Consider the following 24300-nt stretch of genomic DNA (forward strand, 5'->3'; position numbering starts at 1 on the left):
TGCGTACATGTACAGCTACTCCTCGACTTACGACATACTCGACATACGACCGCCTCAGTCGTACCAAAATTTTGTCAAATTACACATTTTCGAGTCCCAACGTTAGTGATTGCGCTGTGTACTGAAATTTTTTTCGTTTGTAATTCACTTTAAAATGGCTGGCGAGCTTAAAAGTGAGAGTTTTGTGGTGCTGAGAAGAAAAAGAGACATCCATTGTAGATTTTCTATGTATTATTTAAGCATTTTCGACTTACGACCTGGATTTGGGTCCTTAATCCCGTTGTCAGTCGAGGAGCAGCTGTAATTACTAAATGTAAAAAAAGTAACATTTACCAGCACTGAAGGTAAAGATTGAAGCATCATGGTAAGTGACACCAACATGGTAGGTGTCACAGCCATGGTAGGCGATGCAGGTGGCCAGATATGCCAAGATTTGCCCCGAGAATTTTATATTTCTTGGCATTTCCCCAAGTTATACTATAATACATTCCGAGACCATATCCATGCCGAATTATACGAAATTTCGAGTTATCGAGGGTTTACTGTAATTCCAGCAAAATGAGGCTTTTGCAACTCTTCTCTACCTCCAGATGAAGTGTTCTATTGTTGACTGTGGCAGTGCAGAATTATTGTTTTTTTTTATTGTGAAATGGCGTGGACTTGTAGGATGATTTTTTTATTTATTTATTTACGCACACGCACAAAGTAATATCTCCGTTCGCCGGAATCCCTCTTAACCAGAAGTCTCCTATAGCCGGAATTTAATGTTTCTCAGAAAATCTTTCCCAAAGCTGGAGTTTAAAAAAAATTCTGGATTGGGAACAATTATCCGAGGGGCACATTTTCTGGAAAATCCCAAGAAAATTTTCCAGTGCCCAGAAAGTGCACCTTATACAATATAAATGAAGAATAATATGGTCACACAAGAGGAGATGGGATGCCATTGTTTTCGTTAGTGTTTAAACTTGGGAGTCCGGGGTGGTGGTTCTACAAAAGAAAATGAAGAAAATTAGACCCTGGTTGTAGCTGAAGTAAAATTAATGTAAAAAAAAATTAATATACAGTATTGTATATGTTTTAAGTACAGCTCCTCCCCAACTTACGACCACCTGCACTTACGACCTGCCTCGGTCATATCGAAATTTTGTCAAATTACGTATTTTCGAGTCCCAACGTCAGTACAGACAAAATTTTCTTTTGTAATTCACTTTAAAATGGCTGGCAAGCTTAAAAGTGAGAGTTTTGTGGTGCTGAGAAGAAAAAAAGACACCCATTTTAGATTTTCTATGTATTATTTAAGCATTTTCAACTTAAGATCATTTCGACTTACGACCTGGATGTCGGTCCCTAACCCCGTCGTAAGTCGGGGAGTACCTGTAACTTACAAGCACCTCACCAGGCATCACACGCGACTCCACTGCCAGGCGACCAGGCGAATACGCACGGCAAATTTAAACCATCTTGAGTGCGTTATTTCAACAATAGGTGTGCGTAAATTAGCTTTTGGTATTAATTGAACAATCGGGTTATTCCAAAAAAATGCTTGAATCAAACGCGAGTTACCTGTGTATGCGAAATGAACAATACAATTCATTAATAATACCGTATGTGGAATATTAAAACACACAAGAGGATAATAGACGGCATTGTTGTTGTCAGTTTACACCCATAATGTCAGTTATCCACCTGAAACTGAAGAAAATAAGACCCTGGTTGTTGTTGTAGTAAAATTAATGTAAAAAATATGTGTTTTAATTAATGTTATTTAATGTACAGTAGAAGTAACCACTGATATTAAAGAAAAGGTGAGACTGATAGTGGAACGCCAATGTATACGGTACGTGCGCACTCGAGGAAACAGTCATTCATCTTAAGAATGTGTATAAAAGATTCATTATTGTTTATTACTGAATATGTATTTGATTGAATTAATGTTTATATATGCAAAACGAACAATACAATTCATTAATAATACGTAGAATATTAAAACACACAAGAGGAGACAAGATGGCATTGGTTTTGTGAGTGACGCTGGTTCTATATAAGAAACTGAAGAAAATAAGACCCTGGTTGTAGCTGTAGTGAACTTAATGTAAAAAAAATGAATTTGTATGTTTTAAGTAATGTTATTTAATGTTAATAAATGGAACAATAGAAGTAGCTAACCATATCGTCATTTCTCTACATGAGAATATGAAAGCAACACTTATTTTCTGTTCATATACAGTCAGTCCTCGACTTACGATGGGGTTAGGGGCCGATGACCAGGTCGTAAGTCGAAAATGTGAAAATAATACATAGAAAATCTAAAATGGGTGTCTCTTTTTCTTCTCAGCACCATGATAACTCTCACTTTTACGCTTACCAGCCATTTTAAAGGGAATTACAAACAAAAATTTTGTCTGTACACAGCCCGATCACTAACATCGGGACTCTAAAATACGTAATTTGAAAAATTTTTATATATGACTGCGGCGGTCGTATGTCTGGGTGGTCGTAGGTTGAGGACTACCTGTATAGTTTAAATAATACTTACGAATGTAAAACAAAATTTCTGCTCACCAATGGTGGTAAAGTTTTTTCTAAAACATCAGGACAGAGTTTTTACTCCGATGACAAAGTCATCAGGTTCAACTCTGGCTGAAGCTGTAGCTTTCCATAAAGCTGTTGCTGAAACTGTTACTGAACCTGAAGCTGCTTATTATGCTGAATTTGATGGTGTATTTGATATTGGGGAGAGAGAGAGAGCCTCACCATCCCTCACAACTACCAATCATACACTTTTCAGACACCCAGTATGTCATTCATGACATGTTTGATCCTACAGTCTCACTGAATCAGAGTACATTTCTATGCATTTAAGCCTTATAATGCATGTATTATAATATTAATATGGCTCAATTACCTAACTTTGAGAATATCTATACAGTAGACCTCTGTAAAGACTCTACTGTACAATACACAGGAAAGAAGGCTGTAATATTCATAACCCCCATGAGCACACTGAACCCTGACTAATTCAATATCTCAGGGTAGTTCAATATTTTTTTAGTTGAGGTACAAGTAGGATTGTTGCCACTGCCCTCACACATTCATAGTGCATCCCACCCCAATAAACATGCAGCTTCTCAATAAAGTTAAAACATTATCCTCTAAATAATAAATCCAGTTTTGATGAATAAAATATAGTACCTTACTTGTAGGGATTTACTGAATATTTTGAAGTTTCATCTTGTGTACAACTTTAAATATACAGAATACCACTTGGAAACCTAACTGCCTTCAGTCATTTTCAATACATATCAGTAGTCTGCAGCTGATCAGTCCAGATATCTGTACAGTATAACATATACTGTATATGTTAGTACAGTACTATAGTACCATCATCATGATTGTTTTTAACCATTTGCAATGCTTGTGTGGGTTAGCCTCGATGACCTGATGGCAGTTATCCATACTGTGCAGTCTCTTGCAGCCTCTATCAAGTTCTTGTCTCCTAATATTAAGTGCACATGGCCTCAAAATGCCTGTAATATTAGTCAGATTAAAAAAAGGGGGGGGGCTTTACAGCACCCTCCTAACCCCCAGCTGGATGGGCCCGCTGTGCTTGCCATGTTCCCCCAACCACACCTTTTAGCCCCCCCCCCCCTTTGATTTTCCTGGATTTGCCCCTGTAAGGTCATCTATTACAACCTCTCACAGTGTTATTCTTGACCTAATTATAATTTAGCATCATCTGTGTTATGATATGGCACACGAATAAGGTTTGATGCAGATTTCGTATATTTACAATTGTGTACCCAGTTATTATCATGATTTGGCAGTGATTGAATCGTAATAGTAATATAGCTGAATTTCTCTTTTTTTCTTTTTGATTTTTTATAGGAGAACAGTGTAGTCACATGTCTGGATGAATCCCGTCATGGACTTGAGGATGGGAATTATGTCACATTTTCTGAAGTGCAAGGGATGACAGAACTTAATGGTTGCAAGCCTCTCAAGATTAAGGTGAGATTACCATATTGTAAAGTGTATACTATATTTGATTCAGCATACCTAGGTCCATCTTGATATTTAGTCATATAGTAATATGATCCTACATACATTGATATTGTTTGTTTTGTGATTTTAGTTGAAATGAAAGCTGTACCATTAATTTGTTAATGTAAAATAAAGTGAAGATAATTTTACTATTTCATTTTTATTTCAACAGGTGTTGGGACCATTCACCTTTAGCATTGGTGATACTACCCAGTACTCAGGCTACATTCGTGGGGGTATTGTCACTCAGGTGAAAATGCCCCAGAAAGTAAATTTCAAGTCTTTAGAAGAGTCCATGAAAGAACCAGAATTTGTGATGACAGATTTTGGTAAATTTGATCGCCCTGGAATACTACACATTGCTTTCCAGACTTTGCATGCTTATGTGAAGCAGAATGGGTCAGCCCCCAAGCCATGGAGTGATGGCGATGCTGCTTCGTTCCTGAATCTTTTTAAGGAGATAAATTCAGCTAGCCCTGCAAAGGTGGAAGACTTTGATGAAGAACTCATAAAGCAGTTTGCCAAGATTTCTGCTGGAGGCTTTGTTCCCATTGATGCTGTTATTGGTGGTGTTGTGGCACAGGAGGTGATGAAGGCATGTTCTGGAAAATTCAGCCCAGTTAAACAATGGCTGTATTTTGATGCTCTTGAGTGCCTACCTGAAGACACGTCTGCTCTCAGCGAAGCAGCTTGTGCCCCAACTGGCAGTCGATATGATACTCAAATTGCTATCTTTGGGCAAGAATTTCAAAAGAAGTTAGGTGGCCAAAAATACTTTGTGGTTGGTGCTGGTGCCATTGGGTGTGAACTATTGAAGAATGTTGCCATGTTGGGACTAGGTGCTGGTGAGGGGGGTCAGATTGTAGTTACTGACATGGATCTAATTGAGAAAAGTAACTTGAATAGGCAATTCCTTTTCCGTCCATGGGATGTCCAAAAACCTAAGTCAGATACTGCTGCTGCAGCAGTAAAGAAAATGAATCCTGAGGTTAACATTATTGCCCATCAGAACAGAGTTGGTCCTGAAACTGAAAGTGTGTATGATGACAGTTTCTTTGAACCCCTTAACGGGGTAGCAAATGCTCTGGATAATGTGGAAGCTCGTTTGTACATGGACAGACGTTGTGTTTACTATCGTAAGCCTCTTTTAGAATCTGGTACTTTGGGCACTAAAGGTAATGTTCAAGTTGTGGTACCACATTTGACTGAGTCATATGGCTCATCACAAGATCCTCCAGAGAAATCCATTCCCATTTGTACTCTAAAGAACTTCCCCAATGCCATTGAGCACACCCTCCAGTGGGCACGTGATATGTTTGAGGGAGAGTTTCGACAAGCTGCTGAAAATGCAGCTCAGTACCTACAAGATCCCCGTTTTATGGAAAGGGCCTTGAAGTTACCAGGCTCACAGCCCATGGAAACACTGGACAGTGTTAAGCGTGCTCTGGTGGATGATCGACCACGGTCATTTGAGGATTGTGTACTTTGGGCCCGTAAACATTTTGCTGAACAATTTCATAATCAGATAGTACAACTTCTTCATAACTTCCCAAAAGACCAAACCACTTCCAGTGGGGAACCTTTCTGGTCAGGTCCGAAGAGATGTCCTCATGCACTTGCATTTGATGCCAGTTATGACTTAAACCTTGATTATATTGTTGCAGCTGCCAATTTGAAAGCGGAGGTTTATGGCCTAACTAAGGTGCATGATCGGCAAATGATTGCTGACATTGTTAATAAAATTCATATTCCAGAGTTTGTTCCCAGATCAGGTGTTAAGATTGCTGTTACAGATGCTGAAGCAGAGGCTCAGAGTAATCAAGTAGATAGTGAACGAATTTCAAACCTTCAGGCAGCTATCCCAGCTGCATCCAGTTTTGGTACTCTTAAGTTATCTCCTTTGGATTTTGAAAAGGATGATGACACAAACTTCCACATGGATTTCATTGTTGCTGCATCCAATCTACGTGCAGAAAACTACGACATTGCCCCTGCCGATCGCCACAAGAGCAAACTTATTGCTGGCAAGATTATCCCTGCCATTGCCACCACCACAGCACTGGTCTCTGGCCTAGTGTGTCTAGAGCTACTCAAATTAGTTCAGGGGCACAATAAACTAGAGACCTTCAAGAATGGTTTTGTCAATCTGGCCCTGCCATTCTTTGGCTTCTCAGAACCGATTCCAGCCCCAACTAATAAGGTGAGTTAAGTTATAGGAACAAACACATTTATATTGTCTTGTGAGTTGTCTTTGTATTATGCTAATTATTATGTTAAAACTTAATACCAGAGTGTGGAGATTGAATTGGCATTCTCGAAGTTCACAGTTTTCCTTTCACAGTATTCTTAGTGTGAATATATTTTTAAGTTAATGTATACCAGTAAGTATATTTCACAATTATAAACCTTTTCCAGCTACAATGCACAGCAGCTGAAATGAAGAAAATACCATTACACACAATTTTTTTTATTTTTCATTCATTAATTTTTACTCCATTAATAAATGTACAGTGATATCCTCGTTAGCCGGAACAATTGGTGCAGAGCACTTCTGGGCATGAGAGATTTCCGGCTAACAAGTGGACTTGCTCAAACCTGGAAAAATTCCTTATCCCGGAATCTTTTCTGTTTTACTGGGAAAAGTTTGAGTGTCTAAACTAGACATCTTGCACAGACGGACACTACCGGAGTCCTTAAAGCAATTCTAATTAAGTTAGAAACATTTCTTTACTATAATAATCCAGAATAGTTTAATTAAATATATTTAAAAATAAAAAATGTATATGATATGGCCATGAATGAAGCCTCATTCATGGCCGTTAGAACAAAGACTGGTGTTTTCCACTCCCATGGCGCTATGGGGGATTAGTGGGTCTCATGTAACTGACCTGACTTGATGCAAATTCAGGTGGAGGTAATGGTGGGGGATTAGTGGTCTCATGGCCTGAAGATGTCTTGAATAAGCAGGAAACCTGAAGTATTTTTAGGGAGAGTGGTGTAAGTATAAATGAGCAAAGTTGTATCCCTTCAACATTATGTTACGTAACATTTTAAAATATGGAGTGAGAAAACAGAAAGGTGTGGGTGATTAGAGAGATGGAGTGGAAAAGAGTGCTACCAATCGGTCAACAGCTGATATTTAACTCTACCACGCATTCACACGGATGCCTGGTGCCGGTGGGAGGTAGTGTTGGGAGGGTCGTGCAATGAGTTTTCTCCCCTCATTCCTCACTCAAATGTGTGTGTGACTGTATGATAGCGAGTTAAATATTAGCTGTTGAGGAACTTTTGGCAACACTCCTTTCCACTCCAAAAAACTCTTAATCACCCACACCTTTCTGCTTTCTCTCCATATTTTAAAATGTTATGTAACAATGTTGAAGAGATACAACTTTGCTCTTTTATATTTAATCTGTATTTATCACAATCTTGTGTTAATTCAAGATATCTTCAGGTCATGAGACCCACTAATTGCCCACCCAAGAAAGGGTGACCTGACATTCCATCAGAAGGTCAGTAGTAGGAGACCACTAATACCCCACCCACCCCTGACATTGTGTCAGTTACAGGAGACCCACTAATCCCCCACAGCTCCATGGGAGTGGAAAATAAGTCTTTGTTGTAACAGTGGACCCTCCATTAACGAGCGGTTAAATTTACGAGATTTCAGTTAACGTGTTACCTCCAGTAAGGACTTTCAGTTCTTTTAACGAGTACAAATTCTATTAACGGCATCCTTACGAGGAACACATTTTGGTGCGCGCATCAACTGATTGACTCGTCCACCAATAATCGGTTCTCTGTTTAACTTTGTTTCCATTGGATTAAACATTGAGAAAGTTGTGCTCTGCAATATTTTTGCATTTTTACATAAAAATTATTGGTCATTCTGGAATTTAGTTAACATATTTATAATATACAGTGGTTTAAATAAAAAAAAAACTGGAATTTGTTAAAGAAATTATTGTGAATTTTAAATTTTTTTGGTGAAATTATCAAGCATGGGTCCGAAGAAATCTCAGGAGGCGATTTCAATTCAAGTGAAACAAGAAATTTTTAAGAAATACGAAGAAGGCACGAGAACCAATGCACTCTGGAAAGAATATGGCATGTCATCATCGACTGTGTCTACAATCAGCTGTTTGCGCTGCCGGTATGTAAACAAATCCACCGAAAATCTACATACACACCTCAAAGTGAGTTGGAACCAATTCTCCAATATCCCATTGAAATAATAGATTCAGTTGACGAGTGACTGTGTGGAACCAATTGTGCTCGTTAATGGAGGGACCACTATATTATTTAGCTAAACTTTTAGAGAAACTATTCTGGATTATTATAGTAAAGATATGTTTCTAACTTAATTAGAAGTGCTTTAAGGACTCCGGTAGTTGATACTCGAGGAAAACATCCCCAGCATCCAGAAACATTCTGGGGAAGTGGGCTAGTGTCTGTCTGTGCAAGATGTCTAGTTTAGATACTCGGAAACTTTTCCCAGTAACTGGAAAAGATTCCGGGGATAAGGAATTTTTCCAGGTTTGAGGAAGTCATCTGGTTAGCTGGAAATCTCTCATCCACGGAAGCGCTGTGCACCAATTGTTCCGGCTAACAGGGATGTCACTTTATTACTGTATTGGGCTGTAATGCTCGCAATTTACAATGCAGTTTCCAGATATCCATCTGTTTACCTTTTGTCACTTAACACAATGTAGCTTCACCCAGCAGTAGCATTTCCTTTCTAAAAGTAATTTGACATCTTTCACTCTGTTCTTTCATGTGCACCTTTGCTTCCTAGATACAGTAGAACCTCGATAAATTGGACTAAGTGGAACAGACCTCACTCCAAAAAATGGGAAAGTCCTAAAAAGCAAATCTATGGGGGGGGGGAGATAACACTGCTTATCTGAACTGCTTAGAGAAGATCAGTTATGTTAATACTACACTTCAACAACTAAGGTCTTTAAGTGTATAACAAGGTTATAACAAGAATATTACATCAATAATAAAAAAAAATTATGAATCGGAACTCTCTGGGTTGAAATTCAGACACATGTCTGGTTGTCACGGAAGATTATTTACTGTAAAGTGTTATATGCAAGTAACCACAGAATTTGTCTTGTGAATGAAGAGAAAACTATACTACAAAGATAAAAATAAGTGTAGGAGTATATTGTACCACGTGGAAGGCGAGTGTATGAATATATCTGGGACTGGGAGCAGCAGGCGGCTGGGTGAGGAGGGGAGGTAGCGCGGGTGGGTGTCTCCCTCCCCCTCTCTCGCCCAAGATCCCTTTAACACGTCTTTATGCAATTTCACCATAATTTAAGTTCATTTGGTGCCAGGTTGATAAGATTTTGTCCTAAAAGAATAAATTTTCCTGAAAAAAGAATCCCACACAACACCATGAGTCGTATGTTTACAAATGGCAAACAGCTGATAGGCTTAGCTGCTTACTGTAACATGTCTTCAGCACTTAGTAAATTAGTACAGTACAGTCGTGTATTTATTATAACTTAATAAATACTATTTTAGTGTATTTATCATCACTTAATAATATTGTAGTGTACAGTACAGTGATATATCTGTTAGCCGGAAGAATTGGTGCAGAGCACTTCCTGGAATGAGAGATTTCCGTGTAACGAGACGACTCTCGAAGCCGGAAAAAAAAAACCCCAGAACTTTCCAGAAAATCGTTCCGAAGGGCAGGATTTTTAGGAAAATTCTGGCTTTGGGAACGATTTTCCAAGAAAATTTCAATGACAGCTATCAGACAGTTCCGGCTAACGGAAATATTACTGTATTGTGCATTTGCATATACCTTGGTTTATTCATTAATCAGTTGTCTAAGTACAAGTAGCCATCGTGTGTCACTCAAAGGTAATAACATTGTTAGGAAGGTATCTTCATATCAAATACTTTACATTATGTTATAGTGACCCCTGTTGTAAGCTGCTTTGCTGAAAGCTCTCACACGAACGCATCTTTAGTGAATACCATCTGATACAGCTTATCCTTTTATTTTCAAGTCTTATTACAAATTATATACTGTATTTTTTCTCTATTATTGAAGATGTTATATTAATCCTGATTAACCATAAACCATAAGAGGTTAATCATATGAGAATATAATACTGGATCAATAAATAAATAAACCTGACGAATGCGGCAGCATCTGATCAGCACCAGCCTGATTACATTCTCTACCTCCCCGTATGTGTTTCTGGTGATCAAAGCACCTCAGAGAGTCCAATAAAAGCAATTTCCAATATATTGAAGTCCAATTTATTGAGGCTTTATGAAACTTCATCAATTTCCTTCATTTCTGGTGCATTCTCACACCATTTTCCATCCACAAATTGTTAAATTTTTTCCCAGGTGTGTAACTTAACATTTTACTTGTACTGTAGAGTTTATCCAAACTGTGCTCCTTTGAGAAGACTCTTATCCAACACTTCTTTCACTTTCATATATCCTTATTTCTTATCTCAACCCACATATTGCTTTATTGCTTTCAAGTAGGTATATAGTTTTTGCCAAGCATTCAGAGTCAACACTGCACATTCATATGGTAATGTCAGCTCAGTTATTTCCATGTACAACTTGGCCTCTTTTCATAGGACTCACTCTCAAAGGAAAAAGGATCTTTCACCCATTGCTTTTTCTTTCAATATTTCAGACTTCTCTTCTGGAAAATAGTGACTAAATTGGCTTACAAAGCAGAGGTCTGTAACTGTGTAGCACATTTCATTATTTCAGATTTTATTTATTGACGCTCTCTTCAATTTGTTGGTGTTGGAACATGTAATAGTTTGGGTGATCAACATGAAATCTGACTTGCCAGAGTAGTAATGACCTTTTTAAATGTTTGGACTTGTTCACAATATTAAAAAAAAAATAATTATTGCCTCTCCCTTGTAGCTTCAAATTAAGTTCATTCAGACTTGAAAAAAATGACAGCCAAATATGACAACTTCATTAACCAATTGTCATTGCAAAACAAATCAGATATCCCCTTTCTCTCTCTCTCTCTCTCTCTCTCTTTACTTGAGCATATTTGTGTAGCTTTTTGTCCATTAGTAATGGCTGGACCATGGGTCTTGTAGGGCACCTCATGCAGTGACAGTGATATAAGAGAAGATTGTGACTTTCCCTGAGATTTAAATAGTAATTCTAGTGAATTACAAGAAAGGGTGACAAGAATAAGAATTATGCTGGCAGTTTAGGAGTAGCTTCCATGCAAGTTGGTTACCTTGGTATAAATACAGGTGGGACCTGAATAGAGGCGAATTTGCACTTACGCTGGGATCCCAGAACATAACCCTTACTTACTCCGAGACCCTGCTGTATTACCGGGTATGTAATTATAATACAGCTATTCCCCGAATTACGACGGGGTAAGGTACCCAAATCCAGGTCGTAATTCGAAAATGCAAAAAATAATACATGTACATATAAAATTTAAAATGAAATACAGTACAGTAAAAGTAATCAATAATGAAGAATGGATACAGTGTTACTGTACATGTCCCTTTAATGTAGTCAGCTGAATGCGCACGGGGCCCCCATAATTTTCTATTTCAGGTATATATGGAGACTACATTAATTGGGTGAAGCAGAGGAGGAGATGGCTGGGTGGGTTATCAATGTCGCTTTCTTCAGACAGGTTTATGTAATGGGGGAAACTTGTTGGTTGAAGGTTTTGGATCATCTTGGGGAGTTAAGAGGCAGCACTGGTGGGGCGTGAGGAGACAGCAATGGGTGACTTCTTAAAATAGATGTCCAATTTAGATTGCACAGTTTGCTTTTTCTTTTCATTATAAATCTCCCTGTAGCAAGCAAGTGCATCTTCGACCATTCTGTCAACTTTGGCAAAACGCTCAACATTTTGATCCATTCCGTCAAACATTTGCATCTCCTTATTAATTGTAGCAAATGCCTCTGCCATTTGCTTCACTGAAAAATTTTTGGGGGGTGCAGGTTCTTCTTCTACATTTAGACTCTTCTTCCTCTTCATTGTTCTGTGCTTCCAGTTCGATAAGATCCTCGTTACTGAGCTCTTCTGCTACACTTTCAACCAACTGCTCAACATCTTCATTATCAATTTCTAACTCGAGCTGTTTACCCACCTCCACTATCTTGTTACTAATCTCAGAAATTACTTCATCTTCATTAAATCCTCTGAAACTGTTCACATATCTTTTCAGGACTTTCTTCCATATTCCATTCATGCACTGTCCTGTAATGTCATCCCATGCTGCACTAATGTTCTTTATACATTTCAAAATGTTGTAGTCCTTCCAAAACTGTCTGAGCATTTTTTCACCTTCAGTAACAGCAACAGCCTGAGCGAAGGTTGTACGTAAATAATAGCACCTTGATCCATGGGTTGGATGACAGAGGTAGTGTTAGGTGGAATTGTAGACTACCTTAACATCAGGGTGCATGTCGTCCAGGTGTGGTGGGTGTCCTGGAGCATTATCCAAAATTAACAAAATCGAATGCATTCCCTTGTTGCGGACAATACTCCTTGGCTCGTGGAATGAAACAAGTCATGAACCAATTCTCAAACAATACTAGGGTCATCCAGGCTTTCTTGTTACTTCGATAAAACACTGGCAGTGATTGATATATCATGTAGGGCTTTATCTTGAAACCAGCTACATTCCCTCCCAACAGAAGTGTAATTCGGTCCTTGAATGCCTTGAATCCTGGCATTGTTTTCGCCGTTTTGTGGATGTATGTCCGCTCAGGCATGCCATTCCATAATAATCCAGTTTCATCCACATTAAATATTTGCTCAGGCAATAATTTCCTTCCACAATGGCATGATCCAGCTCCTCCTTAAAAGCTTCGGCAGCACCCACATCAGCACTTGCTGCTTCTCCACTCACCTTTACACTAGGCAAACAGTAGCGGTTCTTCAACTTTCGGAACCACCCATGACTTTCTGTGAAGGTTTGGTCGCACTCATCTCCTGCCTGCTCCTTCAGGCTTTTGAAAAGGCTTTTTGCCTTAGCCTGTAGGGTTAGAAGGCTTAAGGGTACATGCTTTTGTATCTGGTCTTCCATCCATATTACAAGTAGTTTTCCATCTCATGAATGGGACCTTGTCTTTTCTTCGTTATTATAGTTCCCTTTATAGGTGCTGATCCCTTAACTACCTCACGAATATGTTTCTTGTCCTTCCAAATAGTAGATATGGTCGAGTGCGAGAAGCCTAGGTCGCATGAAATGGTTGCTACTGTTTTTCCATTTTCATACTGCATTATTATCTTCATTTTTGTCTCAAAAGTAATTTACTGTCTCCTTTTCTTCTGAGCACCACCAGCACTCTCACTTGTATGCTTGCCAGTCATTCTAAAGTCAATTAAATACGAAAATAATGTTGGTACACAGCGCGATCAGTTGCGGATACAACGGCAGCCAAACACCAACTAAGCGCTCTACGGCGTGGGTGCTGTAGGCACGAGGCGATCCAAGCCACGCGACTGTCTCGTATGGGACGGAAATGTTTCGGTATAGAAAATACGCGCGTCATTTGAAAAAAATTTTGGTACTGACTGCGGCGGTCATATGTGCAGGTGGTCGTACTGACTAAGACAGGTCGTAGGTCAAGTAGGTCATAAGTTGGGGAGTAGCTGTATAGGTATTTATTCATGCATTGTGATAAATAACGTAAAAAAAAAATGTGGACATATAGATGTGGGAGGTTGAAACTTGGTTAAATTCAATATTAATAAAACTCGGTATTTACCAATTACACTCCAAATTAGATGATCTCCCACCAATCACATTTCAGGGCAATCATTCTGCCAAATTCAAAAACAGATATATACTAGGCCTCAACATTTCCTCTAATATGTCATGGAAGCCACACATCCACAACATTGCTCTAGCTTCCTCCCGAAAGCTGGGAATGCTGTACAGATGCCGTATCTACTTCACTACTGAGCAGTTGCTTCAAGTATATAAGGGATTTATTTGCCCTAACTTGGAGTACTGCTCTCATATCTGGGGTGGCTCTCATTTTGTCCAACTGTTAAATATGGTGGAATCAAAGGCATTTCATCTTATTAATTCTCCTCCTTTAGTTGATAATCTCTCCTTCCTTTCTCTTTGCTGCAATGTTGCTTCACTCTCTCTCTCTTTTATAGGTACTTTAACGGGTAATGTTCAGTGGAGTTGGCATTCTGTGTATCACTGGCAAAACTATGGGCTCGTAACACTTGTCTTGCCCACGGTGCCCACCGTTTCTGTGTGGATGTTGGTCACTAGAATAACCCATTATAGTACATTCTTCTTTCCTCACACAATCAAACTGTGGAATGCTCTGCTTTCTTCTGTTTCCACACTCATACAATCTGTCTCGCTTCAAAAAGCTGGTTTTCTGGCATCTTTGTGGTGTAGATTAATACAGTTTTCTCTTCTATTTTTAATTTCTCTTTACTCTTTATTTTTTTGCCCCCTGGGCCCTGTTGTGGGTCGATAACATGTGCCCTGCTGGGTCTGTCATCTGTCACACATGAGAGGGAGAATTGAAACCTGCTTCAGCGAAGTGGCACATTTTTTTGAGACGTGGAAAAAGTCTTAACACTACATTCATTGGTATTGCATACATGATTCATTTGACTGCAGTCAAACAGCATGTCCAAAGGGTTAATAGAGAATGGAAGTTGCTGAATTAGAGAGTGAAATATTTACAATTTAAATCTAAGGAAGATGAGATTTATGTATTGCTTTTCCTTTTATGTTGATGCCCTTTTCAAAATTTCTCTTTTCAGTACTATGACAAGGAATGGACACTGTGGGACAGGTTTGAGGTCAATGGTGAAATGACTCTTGAAGAGTTCATCAGATACTTTGAGGAGAAGCATCAGTTGGAGATTACCATGCTGAGCCAGGGGGTGTCCATGCTTTACTCCTTCTTTATGCCACCTGCCAAGAGGAATGAGAGAATGGCTCTCCCGTAAGTCAAAATTAATTGTTTAATGGTTGAGGGGCTCCCCCAATGAACAGTTGGCATGTGTACAGTACTAGATAAAACTCACTAATTTTAACTATTGGGGTAAGAGTGTATTGATGTACGTCAACAGCAGTGCTTTCAAATTTTTACCTGGAATTACAATTTCTATATTTATCCTCTCAAACACGCAGCTAAGCATTTTGCAGCTTTAGTAGCTAAATATTTTGTTGAGTTTCATTGTGTTCCAGAAAGCGTGTTACTTAAGGACAATATTTGACAAATAGAAGAGGAAGAATATTTATGGAGCAGAAGTAAAGCTGCTTGATACAGTGAAAAAATGCTAATGGAGTAGTAAGAAGTAAGAAGCTAATGAATGCTTCACTTGTGGACTAGTCAGTAATTTCCAAGTAATCCTTCGAAATAAGTTTAAAGTATTGGTCTATGGACTTTAAACATCCATAAATGTAGAGTCAGTAACCATTTTTCAGGTGTTTAGGAATAGATTATATGGACCACTTGGCTTTATCTTACAGTAAAAACTAATATGAATGTTTTATTTCAGAATGTCAGAGGTGGTTAAGAAAGTTAGCAAGAAGAAAATTGAACCTCATGTGCGAGCTTTAGTTTTGGAACTTTGTGCAAATGATAAGGATGGAGAAGATGTAGAAGTTCCTTACGTGAAGTACAATCTACCCCAGTAATCTTGTGCTCCTCTTGGTGGAAATTCCAAGCATCATTATCTGCACCCATGGCATGGGAGAATCTTATTAAAGCTTGTGACTAATCAGCCACTAGAAATGTAAACCAGTGTTGGCCCTCTCTTGCTGGTTTAACACTGGTGTGAGCAAGTGATTTCTCCATTCTAGGGGGCCAGGATTTTTCAAAAGGTTTAAAATAATTTACTCAGGTCATCATGCCTCTGACCTGTTAAGAGTTACAAACAAAACCTCAAACCCTGAGTACTGATATAATGTCATCCTCTATTTATGAACAGTTAAGAGGGTACTGAAAATTCATTACAAATGAAATTTCTGTGAAATTTCTTTGCAATAGAAGTTTCTGTGATCATAAAAAAGTAGGAAGTGAGTGACTGGTGTAAGTCTAAAGACAACTATGCACTGTAGTAAAATTTTCCAGTGTGAGCACTTATAGTTTATGAAAGTGAAAAGGTCGACTTGGTATTTCATCATATTTGATGAACAGCATTAGTTTCATGAAACAGATCTGAAATCATGTTATTTTCCCAGAGTAGAGTTCCAAGTAATTCTGATGAATTTCCTTTATAAAAAGAGGTTTAATTTAGGTATATACGCTAAATTTTTCCAGGTGATAGATAAGAAACTTGTTGGCATATCTGTATATATATATATTAGGGGTTGTGTAGAGAACCTTAAAGGGTTAATGCCAGCCTTTTCAACATTATATGATATTAATCAAAATTTGTTCAGAGAGAATTTGATCTAAAAGAGTTTTGGTTGGAGCCAGATATTGGTACCGATTAATCCAGTTCTCTTTTGGAATTAATTTGCTGGCATGTAATTGTATACATTTAAATTCTTTGTAGGTAATAACATGTTAAATACACAAAGCTGGAATATTTTGGTGTTTTGGTCTGGTCTTGTGTAAGTTTTCATCACTCTTCTCAGCTGAGATTGCTTCCTGCATGTGATGTCTAAGAGCCAGTATGCCATGTAGGTTGGCATCAGAGGAGCAGATATCTGGAGTAAGGGATGCCAAAAAGAAGAATCTTCTGGGTTGGCTTCAAAGTAGGCATCAGAGTAATAGTAATGTTCAGTTGCGTGCATTCAAGGCTTTGTGAAAATTTTTACTTTTTTTAGGCTATTATAGTTATTTCTTAAATTTTGTATTAGAAATGAAAGCACTTGACCAAAATCAAAGATTTTTTTTTTACTTAATCAGAACAACTTAACTAAAATATTGTTTAATTATTTTGCAAAATTTTTAAAGCGAGTGTCGCTTAACTTTTGTAAGTTCATCTTCGCTTAACACCAGTGATCACACTAGTAAACTGTGATTCCACAAGTAGTTGGTTTTAGTTTTGTTAATCCTTCCGACAGCTTTTTCCAATCTTAACCCTTTAGGTACAGCAAATGTCAAGGCTTTCCCCTGAAAGATGTCACTTCTCCACTTAAGAATTGAACTAAATTTCATAACATTTGCTGACTGGTGGGAGGGGGGTACATTTTTACTTGTGTTCAAAAAAATTTATATTCCCTTTGTGTTTGCCTTTAGGACAATTATTTCTTTTACCTGTATTGTATATATGTGAGTGTGTGTGTGTAGACACACACACAAAACATATACAGTCTCTCCTCGACTTACAATGGGGTTCCGTCCTGACGACCAGGTTGCAAGCCGAAAAGGCGAAAATAATACTTTGATATTCTAAAATGGGTGTCTCTTTTTCTTCTCAGCACCACGAGAACTCTCACTTTTATGCTTGCCAGCCATTTTAAAGGGAATTACAAACGAAAAATTTGTCAGTACACAGCGCGATCACAAACTTCGGGACTCGAAAATACGAAATGTGAAAAATATTTTTATATTATCATGGCCGTCATATGTCCGGGTTGTCGTAAGTCGAGGAGAGACTGTACAAATAAATAATAATGGGAAAATACTCTCACAAATAATAATAAACAAATTTATTAAAAAGACATACCCAGAGTGATGCCGACGCGTCCAAAGCTTGACCCACGCAGGTGTGAGGCATCAGTTGTGTCTCAGCAGAATATAACTTGCATTGCTGGAATCCTTGCAAGACAGCGAATAATTTGAATATAGACATCATATATTTTGCACAAGAGATAAAAATTTTAGTCCTATAGTGTAGTACATTTAAGTACACGTTTTTTAACACGTATTTTTGGGTAGATATACGTAACTCTCTTCATTTATTTTTACTCATAAACATGCACACACCATCCTAAATACATACTGTGAGAAAATTAAAAGAAATAATTGTCCTAAGGGCAAACCTGTACTGTACTCAAATGCACTAAATAATAACTAAATAAAATTTCTATGGCAAATTATAGCATGTTTAATATTCAAATTAATCACTAACTTACAAGAATCCCAGCAATGTAAGTTATATTCTCCCATGTTAATTCAGTGACATTTTATATACTAAAATTTTAAACTCCCTCTGTATGACTGATAATAATGTCTGGGTCAGTAAACTCCCTGCTGGCTGGTCAATACCTCACCTCTCCTCCACCTGCCCTGAACCAAGAACACCCATACTCTCGCTTCTGCCTTACTGTCTCTAGAACAAATGACTCTCTCCCAACCGCAAAAAAGCTGGCAGTTTTAAAACTGCCCACAGACATTCCTGGGTACATCCAGTGTCATCTGCGAATAATAGAGGACCGCAAAATAAAAATTTTTACATCCTCCCCCCAAATAACACTCATTTGTGCAAATCCTGTCTTTTATTGGGAAAATTTCATTAAGGGGAAGGTTTCCTTTTCCCACTTATTCTCACCAATCAAAATGATCATCTTGTATGGTGATGAATATTGTACAGTACAGTATATATAAAAAATTAAACATCTTATTTATTTTCCCTATGTACATTTTATTAAATTAATATATTATAAATTACTATTTTCAACTGCATCATTTTAATTTGACAGTTTTGACAAATTCAAAATTTGTGCTCTGCCATCACTACTTTGAGTACCCTTTATAAACAATTTCCTCCATCATATCAGTTAAGTATTACCTTCTATATTATTTTCTACATATCATATATATCTCCTTGCATAAATAATTTTTTTTTTAACTTGCTTTTTTATCTAAAAGGAAGAATACAAAATAAAGATTTGCTGTTGGGTGTCTGCTAGCCTGCAATAATCAGCAGTCCTAACCACACATTGTTGTGATCTCCCAGGTTTTTTGTATTCTCCCAGTGTGTGAGCAAATATGTCAGTCACCATGCCTAAGTGAGTGCTAAATCCAGTGAAAAGAAGGGTAAGAGAGTGCATATTTCAATTTTACAAAAACTATAAATTTTTATTCTTTACTTTACTAATGTCCAATATGTACTGTATGTGCAAGTGCCATAGGGGGGGTGGTTGCTATGCACAAGTCCTCTTCGTGTCTCAACATGACTGAAATCTTGGCAAGCTGCTCCATTAATTCTATTTCTCCCTCCCTTCACCATAGCTTATCTTCTTTCATCTTTATTTCTTGCCATTTTCCTCCCCTAGTCCTCTTCCTGTCTCTTCTCCTTCAATCAGTTATCCTATGAAGAAACTCTTTCCATTTCATCCCAAATTTGTTGTTTTTCTGACATGAATTTCATTTTAATTTTTTCCTCTACACCTGTTTAGTCAATAGAAAGCCAATGTTATTTTTCAATTGGAGTACAGTACAGGTATACCTTGATAACCAATGCAAATGCAGACTGCAAAAAAATCAACTAACAGTGAATTAACAGTTTTCAAAGCAATAAATCCCATAAGGACTATAACATTCGGGAGGTTAGGTACCAGCCATCCCCCAAAAACTCTCACCTACCCTTGATCTCTGTCATGCTCTAGCAAGTGTCTCTATTAGAGTATTTTAAAATAAAAAGGATAAATTATACAGTACATATAGTAAATAACTTAATTTTGATATCTTTCTCATCATCATAAATGGCTTTTCATAATTTTTTTTTTGTTAGGTTTCTATGTTGTGGGAGGGAGAGAAGATAAAGTGAGGTGTCATCTTTGATACAACATACAGTATCTTTTTATTCTCTAGTCAAAATACAAATTATGAATAATTATTTTTTTTATTGATTTTGTTATTTACAATGAAACATATGCTATGAAAGGCTGATCATAGTAAAATATATAATAATAATAAATCAATAAAAGTGAGGTTGAATGCTTAGTTTTTTTTAGTTTAACAAATATATTGACAAAGCTTGGAGTCCAGCTTGCCTATTCTGAGTAATTCAGTCAGGTCTGGACACTGAGGGTGGTATCACTTCTCACTGCCACGTAGGACAGAGGTTCACACAGAAATACATCATATTCATTGACAGTATATATAGTTCAGATTCTGTGGGTAATGTCACTGTACACTGCCATGCAGGACAGATTCATACACAAAGAAATGCATCATTCATTAGCAGTATATATAGGTCAGAGTCATGTGGGTGATGTCATGGTTCGCTGCCATGCAAGACAGTGGTTCATATACATTGGACGTCATTCTAATTGAAGACTAATCAGTGTGGGCTAGCAAATTTGGGATAAACAGCAAGAATATCCCCAAGCATCCCCAATTCAATATTGTAATTACAAAGTTCATGATACAATAAGCCAGGTGGCCTGAGTGTTCTGGTATGGGCACAGCATTACTAACTTGCCAGATGTGTCATGTTTCCTACCCTGATTCTGGCCACGACTCCATCACATTGTCTGGTTCTGTCCTTATGCTGGCCATACAGGTACCTCTCGTCACAAAATTTGTCATATTTACTAATGCTACAACTACCAGGTCTCTGCATTTCTCAGTTCTTCTAGATAAGAGTTCTTGATTCTGACAAATGTTTTTAAATACAGCATTGGGCAGGCCAATATCAAGGTCAACATTTTCTTTCTTATATGCCTCTTTGGCCAGTCTTATCAGCACGGTCATGATACCTAATTCCAACATGGGACGGAATCCACACAAATTCGATACGAAAGTTGTTCTCATTAACAGTTATCACATTTCTTTTAATATCACATACAACTTTAGACATACTGTAGAACCTGATGGGCTGTTCATTGATTTCAAAACACTTTGAGTCACAAAATATCACCCCACCTCCATCTTCTTTAAGGTAGTCTTGCAAAGTAGATTCCAGCATAACATTCACTTGATTTAATACTCTCTATGTGTCTGTTAATAGTTTCTAGTGTTACACATCTCATCACATCGGTGTTTAACATTTGCTTACTACCAACAGGAGTGTAATCAATAGGAACTGATATATCCAGCCAAGGAGGAATGGCATTAATTGGTTCGTCTGGGGTGATTGGGACATTCAGTTTCAAGAGATCTGCAACACTTTTATGAAGCCACGCCCCAAAGAGAGTCTTTTGTGGAAGGTTAGCGAGATAGTCAGGATTACTTAGATAGAACATCAACTCGGTTTGAGCTGTAGTTTGGGGAATGCTGGCCTTGTCGACGGGAGGGGAAGAGTGGTCAGGGCAGAGATTATCTTCTGATACAGCTTGTCCTTTTATTTTGAAGCCAAATTCCAAATTATATACTGTATCATATTTTTTTCTATTATTTATGAAGAAACGTACACCATAATTGGCTGATCATACAAAAATATAATAATGGATGAATAATAAGCTGGCAAATGCGGTATGGACAGTCCCATCCCTCACCCATCCCCTCCTTTACAGTAGGAGGGGGTGTGTGGTCAGGAAGAGAATTTCCTTGTGATTCGGCTCGTCTTTATTTTTTAAGACCCTTATATACTGAACTGTGTCATTTTCTTTTATTATTTAATACTGTATGTTATATTATTTCTGTTGAAACATACACCATAATAAGCTGATTTTATGAGAATATAATAATGAATACTGTAAATAAAAACAAATATGATTGGCCAGTTCCCCCCGACCTCCAACATGTTAACTCGTGAACATCACTTGTACCTATTAGCTCTTGTTTGGCCTATATCAACCCATGCTCATACCCTGAGGAGATACATACTGTATATGGGTACTCAGATGAATAACGCAACCCCAGCCCACTCTACTTAGCGGTGGATTCAAAATACACGACACTGCGACTGAGAGCTGTGCGACTGAGAGCTGGCCGTGTTTACTATGACCCATGAGATCATCGTGGATGGTGTCAACACAGACTGCCTGGCTGGGCCGCGTGGATATGACGCTACTCGATCTCGGTGGTTTCATCCATCTCCACTACTAGGGTTTGATGTTTTCCTAACATACAACGACCACTCTTGACCTACAGGAATCTGTGAATAGGGCGATGGCAGATCTTAGTCCGAGATGACACGAATGTCTTACGTTTTTACAAGCTGAAGGCCTAACAACACATCAAAGTTAAGTCACTGGATCACTTGTATATTCAAACAAAACACAACTACGCCAAATCACTTAATAGGTCTGGGTAAGACGTAGTAACACATACCTGTGAATAGGGCAATGGCAGATCTTAGTTTGAGAAGAGAGCGAATGCCTCACTCATGTCAACTTTTCAAACTACTGAGTTTTCACAGAGAAGAATCAAAATGATTTTCAAGTTTCAGGATGACAATCTCTGGTAGGGGGGAGCGTAAGACTAGGAGTATTAGGTTACACCCCGTTAGATGGTAAAGATAGGAGGTTGACATTTCCCTTCAGAAAATTAATTAGTTTCTAAACTAGATAATTGACAACACTTTCGATACAAATATCAGATTCTCTGATGTTCACTGATCACAAAGAGGTAGCTTCAGCATTAGTTGGCAGCTCACAGCATTTCTAGGGATGACATCAATTATACCTCATTCTTACGGTAGACTCTATCCTGACTTATATTGACACTTTCATTAACAGTGCATACAAATGAAGCTTTCAACATCAGTCACAAAAGATCTTGAATGCTTTATCTGGAATCAAACATATCTAAGATGACGCAAAACAGCGGTGTTCTCTCAGTCAAATTTACTTTATAGAGAGGTTGGTTTCAGGAAGTTGGATGGCCCTTAAGCTAGGGAAAATTCATTTCTTCCTAGGGGTAACTCACCAGTTGTCCACGTTTTTTTTGGGGGGAAGCATAATATGAATCATCAGGTTTCAAACACCAGCCTTGCCACTTTGAGCATGACACCAAATATAAAAATAAGTACTTTTTGTTTAATATTGTGGGTTATATATATATATATATATATATATATATATATATATATATATATATATATATATATATATATATATATATATATATATATATATATATATCTGACATTTTCACAAATGGGATTTCCAAAGAAAATTAAGCTCAGACTTAAACAAAGCACACCAAAATATGCCAGAAATATTTATTTCCCTGTAAAAAACGAAGGGGATGATAAAACGAATTTTTACCTGCCTCCACTTCACTATGGCACCGCAATTACCTGGAGAGATTAGAACACCTGAAACTGCCTAGCTTATACTTTTTACTTTTATTTTTATCCTCTTCACCGCTAATTGGCTCATTACCCGCTTGGGTGGTCGGTCACGTCTCTGTTACACACTGTTGGCAAGTACTGGGCATGCACTGGCTCCTGAATGTATCTTAACCTGCTCCAGTGTTGGTCAAGTCTGGTCATTGAAATGGCTCACACTCAGTGCCGCCACAACACACACTGACAGGTTGTTCCAAGAGTTCACAATTCTCCCTCAAAAAAAAATTTACCCTCACAGTTTGCTGGACTTGTGGCTTCTTCAAATTTGAGCTGTGACCCATTGTGGGGCAAGCGTCCACCAGCTCGAGATATGGACACTCAACTGGGTAGTACCCTTTCAGATGTTTATACACCTCAATTAGGTCACACCTTGCCCATATGTAGTATAAGCTAGGCAGTTGCAGGCACTCTAATCTCTCAGGATAACTGAGGTGCAAAATGCAGGCACCAGTCTGGTGACTCCTTGGGATATTTTCAGTTGACTGACAGTCCCTCGTATATCTCGGGGACCACATGGGGTGACAGTACTCCAGGCAGACCACTAAATATCTGAATGACCTTCTTATACGACCTAATATTTTAGTTGCTTGATTCACCTTCTCACAATGGCCCGAGAACTTCAGTTCATTGTTAACATAGTACATACACACCCAGGTCCTTTTCACATTGTATCTAGTAATGCAGTTTTTTTGTCCCATTGGGACATATGATACGCCTCCTTACTGTTGGTACGACCCAGGTGCATCCTCTTACACTTCGTGATATTATATCTTAGCAGCCATTTCTAAAACTTCTTGAAGCTCACAGAGATCTTTCTGCAGCTCTTCACAGTCTGTTTACTATAGGTGGGCAAGAGGTGACTTAATTGCAGTCTTAAACACCTTGGAGGACAATACTCAGTCATGTGTCCATATCTGGAGCTGGCCAAAAGTTCAAGAAATTGCTAGGGCAAACTTTTTTGGAGTGAGTTGTGTAAACTCTTGGAACAATGTGTTGTGATGGCACCGAGTGTAAGCTCATTTAAGACCAGACTTGACCAACACCCGGTGCAGGTAGGTGGAACTAGTTTAAGAGGGCAAACTTTTGTTTGTTTTTGC

At 38.1% G+C, this 24300-nt stretch overlaps 1 protein-coding gene across 5 annotated transcripts in view; it reads left to right on the top strand.

Annotated features, from left to right (window-relative positions):
- LOC121860347 (ubiquitin-like modifier-activating enzyme 1) overlaps positions 1 to 17046 on the top strand; it is a 70201-nt gene extending 53155 nt beyond the window's left edge. For all 5 annotated transcript variants that reach the window (XM_042357432.1, XM_042357435.1, XM_042357434.1 and 2 more), the window contains 4 exons: positions 3886 to 4008; positions 4214 to 6241; positions 14822 to 15006; positions 15566 to 17046. In XM_042357432.1, the coding sequence (XP_042213366.1) occupies positions 3886 to 4008; positions 4214 to 6241; positions 14822 to 15006; positions 15566 to 15704 (2475 nt within the window). In that variant the 3' untranslated portion in view covers positions 15705 to 17046. The remainder of the gene's footprint in view (positions 1 to 3885; positions 4009 to 4213; positions 6242 to 14821; positions 15007 to 15565) is intronic.
- Positions 17047 to 24300: the final 7254 nt, after the last annotated feature.

This window comes from Homarus americanus, unplaced genomic scaffold, assembly GCF_018991925.1.
Source record: "Homarus americanus isolate GMGI-L3 unplaced genomic scaffold, GMGI_Hamer_2.0 scaffold48088, whole genome shotgun sequence".
Taxonomy (NCBI): Eukaryota; Metazoa; Arthropoda; class Malacostraca; order Decapoda; family Nephropidae; genus Homarus; species Homarus americanus.